This window comes from Asparagus officinalis, chromosome 1 (genome assembly GCF_001876935.1).
Source record: "Asparagus officinalis chromosome 1, Aspof.V1, whole genome shotgun sequence".
NCBI classification, from domain to species: Eukaryota; Viridiplantae; Streptophyta; class Magnoliopsida; order Asparagales; family Asparagaceae; genus Asparagus; species Asparagus officinalis.
Window position 1 is genome coordinate 18,093,233 of NC_033794.1, and position 5,169 is coordinate 18,098,401.

A 5,169-nucleotide genomic window follows, 5' to 3' on the forward strand; every position below is an offset into this window, starting at 1 on the left:
TAATTAAATATAGGATAAGTTAAAAAAAATTAAGGTAATATATAAAACTTGTTTGATAATTGGGTAATGTGAACCAAGGGAAACTTATTTCACCATGTTTGGAAAAATTTAATGAAGTAAAGGAAATGTAAGTGAATATATGTATATTTAGGGCATTTTTGTTAGTTTCTTGAAAACCCAAAGACATGGAAATGGAAGGAAGGAAATCATTTTTTGGTGGTTTCCTCCTATTTTCAAACAAAAACACATGAAATGAGTTCCTTTTAATGTAGGTCACATCAACCAATGGTAGGGTGCCATGCCCCCATTCTACTTGATTTTAGGGTATTTCAGATGTGAACCAAACAAGAAAAAATAAAAAGTAATACGAAATATATTTCCTATAATACATTTTTCTTATTTTTTGGCCAACAAAACAGCCCTTTATATAAATAATATTATATGTTATTTTCACCCTTTTGATCTCATCTTCATATGAGAGTAAATTTATTTTTGGGTAATATATTTTTTAGAGTTCACTTTCCCTCCGTTACACCCCAATTTGAGGAACAAAATCTCAAAAATTTTTCCTCTTGATTACCTTAAACTCTTTCCGGTATTTACCTTAACACCATTTTCTTTTTTTTTTCTTTTCTTTTCCCTTTTATTTTCATTCAAGCAATGAATTCTAAACAGAGTTCATAGGTGCCCCCTAACTTTCCTACATCAGTTATACCCCCAATCCAAACATGCCTTTAAAAAGAAAATCCTTTTCTGCAGAGAGAAGCGAAAACGAGAAGAAAAAGAGTAAAAAAAAAAAAAAAAAAATCAACTCTGTAAATTAAAGATTATCAAAGCAGCTAGCTGGCGACGACCAGTAATAATCACAATCTCCACCACCACCTCACCACGCGCCAAGCGCTTCAACTCTCTCTGGTCAGCAATCGTGACCCCCAACCTGAAAAATCAATTTTCTGTTTTTCTCTCTAATGCGGTTTGTTTCCGTTCCCCTCCTCTCTCCTCAGATCTCGTCGATCCCCCAAACCCTAGATTCTATCTTCTCATGGTAATCGCCTTCTAAATCTCGCAATCGACCTCCTCAGATCCGAACCGATGGCCGACGCGGTCTCGATCCGATTGCCCTACCGCCACCTGAAGAATATAGAGAGCGACGGCGAGAGACTCGAAGATGACTGATGATACCGGTCGCGGATCCGTAGGCTCGCCGCGGGATCGGAACTCTCGCCGAGGTCCAAGAAGCACGCGGGCGAGCTAAAGAGCGCTGTCTAGTTTATGGTTGGAGAAATGGCGCTAACTAAAAGAGATGGTGGATTTTAGATATTTAGGGGTTAGCAGCGTGTGCTATCTTGTTTTTATTAATTGTTCCTAGAAGCAAGATAGTTATGAAATTAGTACATGACATATAAATTGGCATATTCGAGTGTAACAGGTGTTTGTAATACTTGCGTAGAGGGGGGCGCGATTGGAATTCTAGATGTTTGTCTTTTGAAGGCTGATTTCTTTTGTATTAGCTGCAAAGATCTCTAAATTCACCAGTTTGCGGATTATACGATTGCAGTTATTGGGGCAAAGAGGACTAGAGGTAGAAAAAGTGCTTTGTTGAAAGTAGTTAAGAAGGATATGAAAATAGTTCATTGAGATAAACGACAATGGAACTGAATAGAAGAATAGGATTCTTTTAGCCTGCCCAAAAGTTTGAGATAAAGGCTTTTTTGCTGTTGTTTTCGTATTATTTTTATATCAGGATGTTTGATGGAAATTTGGTGATTTTCATGTGCTAATGTTAGAAATGATGCACTGAACAATAGTGAGCCTGTGGCCTTTGATATTAGTGTAGTACTTAAGGTTTATAGGGCATTCAGATTTAGACGGATAGGTGACATAGTAGTTTCATTCCTTAGATTTAAGGGAAATTAATTTTATATTCTTTGCCGAGTGTGCGATATAAGGAGAAATAAGAGAGAAAACTAGTATAGACGATTTTTTGGAGGTTTTTATCTTTGGTTTTTGAACTACATAATTAATAAAGCACATACCCTATTGTGTTGTTGATGGCTTTAGGGGACTTCCCCTGGTTAAAAATGATTAATAAATTAGTTGTTGACAGTCTGGAATTTTGCATAACTGTATTGCATAGTTAACTCAATTTAAACGGTAAAAAGGATTAGATGATAATGGTGAAGTAGTTTGAAAATTCAGGCTTGAACTTAGTTTCAAATTTCCAAATGATCGGCAATTGATGCGAGATTGATAATTCATAAATTAGATATGAATGCAATAATATAAATAGTATAGAAGCGTATAAATATAATTGAATAGAGTGAGATAAAGCATGGTTACAGCTCTGGTTTATAGAAATAAATTATGTACTGATGAATAATTATTCTCTGCCAGAGACTCAATGCTCTATGTTGCGTAGGTTACTAAATATTATTTCTTACTTTTTCCATTATTCTTCTTCTCAGTACTATGAAATATGGCATTATTCTTGATCAACTGTCTGCCTTGGCTTTCCTAATGATTCTGCTTTTAATTGGCGCAGACACTAGGGATCCAACATGCCTTTTCTTCATTCATTTGGCTTTGTGGACCCATCACAGGATTGATAGTAAGATGTTAAACTTTTGTAATTCCCAATCGTTAGTAATTCTTTTTTATTTATTTATTTTGCTTTTATGAAGCTACATTCTCAATATTTTTGTCCTGTACTTTATGCGACCCAATTTAGCTTTCAAAATGATACTTGAGGCTTTGGTTTGTGTCCAACAGGCGACTTCACTCTGTCACTGATTCCTATAAATACACTCCATTTCTAGAAATCCTCATTAAACCATAAGTCATGTTGATAGATGATTGACAACTGCATATAAATCTATCAATACCTAACATGAGCCTCTTCAAACGGCCATGGACCTAATTCAAGTTTTTGTACCTAGGTTCAACCTTGTGTTGGTATTTGGAGCGATAAATGTCATTTAAGACTAGGAAGGAGAAGGCCATTTATTTTGGCAGGATGCATCATGATTTCTTTTGCTGTAAGTGATGTATTACAAGATTCAATTTTCCCAATTTATTGCATTTAGTGTTTGTTCTGATTTGTATTTTGTATTTGTAATTTAGGTTACACTAATTGGATTTGCTGCAGACGTGGGCTTCCTCTTAGGAGATACTCATGAAGATTGCATGTATTTTCATTCATCCTCTACTTTGTAATTGGATAAAATAGGCTTACATGTTGACAAAAGATTTGCAATATGAACAGGACTTATAAAGGTCCCAGATGGCGAGCAGCGGTCATTTTTATTATGGGATTTTGGATGCTAGATCTTGCCAACAATACAGTGCAAGTGAGCTCTCCCGCTTTGATGACGTTATTTGGTCACCCATGTTTCCTATATGTTGAGACACCAGTATATATATTTTTATTTACCTGTAGTTTAAGTAATGCATTTCCACGTCAGCATCTTTTTACATTTTTCGTGTGTTTTATTGTAGGGTCCAGCTAGGGCTCTTCTGGCTGATCTCTCAGGTGAGTTTGTGTTCATTTTGAGCTTAGTGCAGGGTAGACTTCACAATGATCTGAACACCATGTCAGCTTCAAGAAAAGGATCTTCACACTGTTGTACAAAATGTTGATGCCAAATATTTTCTGTAGGCCCTGATCAGTGCAACTCTGCAAATGCAATATTTTGCTCATGGATGGCTCTTGGAAATATTCTGGGTAGGCCCTGATCAGTGCAACTCTGCAAATGCAATATTTTGCTCATGGATGGCTCTTGGAAATATTCTGGGATATTCAGCTGGTGCTAGTGGTCAATGGTGCAATATTTTGCTCATGGATGGCTCTTGGAAATATTCTGGGATATTCAGCTGGTGCTAGTGGTCAATGGCACAGGTACGCTAGAAATAACTCCGTCACTAACTTCTATATGGAATATTTTCTTTTGCTCCGGGCAAATCAGATTTTTGGTTCAGTTTATGAACAAATAGATCTTTAGATTTCGGTAAAAGCATGAATATGAAAGAATATAGAAATCTGAAATGAGAAGATTTTCTATGTCCCGTCAAGGTACTCCCTACTTCTTGGACACAGAACTGGTTCAATGCACGTCTGGAACTGCTCTAATATTTTTCAGATATTTTGAAATCTGATGTCACTTAGCAACAAAACTGTTATATGGTCTTGGCTGAAACCGTATTATGTAACCGTGACAGTATCATTTTTCATGTATTTAATTATCTGACTATAAGTGCATCCATATCCAAGACACCCTGAGGATGGAAAAATGGTTCAAGTTTATTGAATGTGCCTGTAGATCCACATATGCCTATATATTGTTCATAACTCACATTTTAACTGCTATTTATTTATTTTGTGAATATATATCCCATTATTCTACATTATCATATTCAAAGTGACCCAATACTTCGGCTGTGCTTATGGCACTTATAACCGTGGTTCCCTACATTCTGTGCACAGTTTGGCGCTGGTAGCTGGATATCTGTTTTGATGTAGTGAATTTAAGTTGATATTAGCTATGGATAGACCATTATTTGTGCAAGTTCTGTTTCCAACTTCAATACACTTGAACAATAAAAAAGATTGTAAATTGACGCATGTACCACGTTTCAAAGTACGTGTATGCTTTCTGTTTCGCATCCTATGGAATTACTAATATGACTGGACCCTTTTCATAATTATACTTCTTTACTGCATGCATATTGGAGACTTAGGTATGAATCACCTGAGTTATCTATATTCTTGCACACTCCTACAATTATAAAGTAGAATCCATCTTTGATGCATATAATATCTTAGCATCCTTTGTCAAGAATCAATATCATGTGTGATTCTTGTCCTTCCTAATTACCGTTGCAGAAGAATTTTGTTAGTCAACCAGGTGTATTTACTTCATAAAATTGATGATACTTTCGTAACTATATTCCAATTTTACTATATCTATACTATATCTATTCTACTGTCTAAGTAGTAGGAAAATAATAACAAGTTTTCTTGGCCAGTTACCTACTTTTTATTGACTTTTTGCACTTAAAATATTTCATAATTGTTATTTGTTTGGTAACTATGTTCTGTAGCTTAAAACTTAGTAACTAGTTAAAAGGTCTTGACTTAGATAAAAAAATGTTAGATTCCTTAGCTCACACTAG

At 35.4% G+C, this 5,169-nt stretch overlaps 1 protein-coding gene across 1 annotated transcript in view; it reads left to right on the top strand.

The window, feature by feature from the left end:
• Positions 2,333-5,169, top strand: part of LOC109831294 (sucrose transport protein SUT4-like) — a 21,248-nt gene continuing 18,411 nt past the window's right edge. The window contains exons 1-7 of the mRNA XM_020398627.1: positions 2,333-2,347; positions 2,543-2,608; positions 2,937-3,035; positions 3,121-3,185; positions 3,263-3,347; positions 3,496-3,529; positions 3,726-3,819. Coding sequence (XP_020254216.1) covers positions 2,333-2,347; positions 2,543-2,608; positions 2,937-3,035; positions 3,121-3,185; positions 3,263-3,347; positions 3,496-3,529; positions 3,726-3,819 — 458 coding nt within the window. The remainder of the gene's footprint in view (positions 2,348-2,542; positions 2,609-2,936; positions 3,036-3,120; positions 3,186-3,262; positions 3,348-3,495; positions 3,530-3,725; positions 3,820-5,169) is intronic.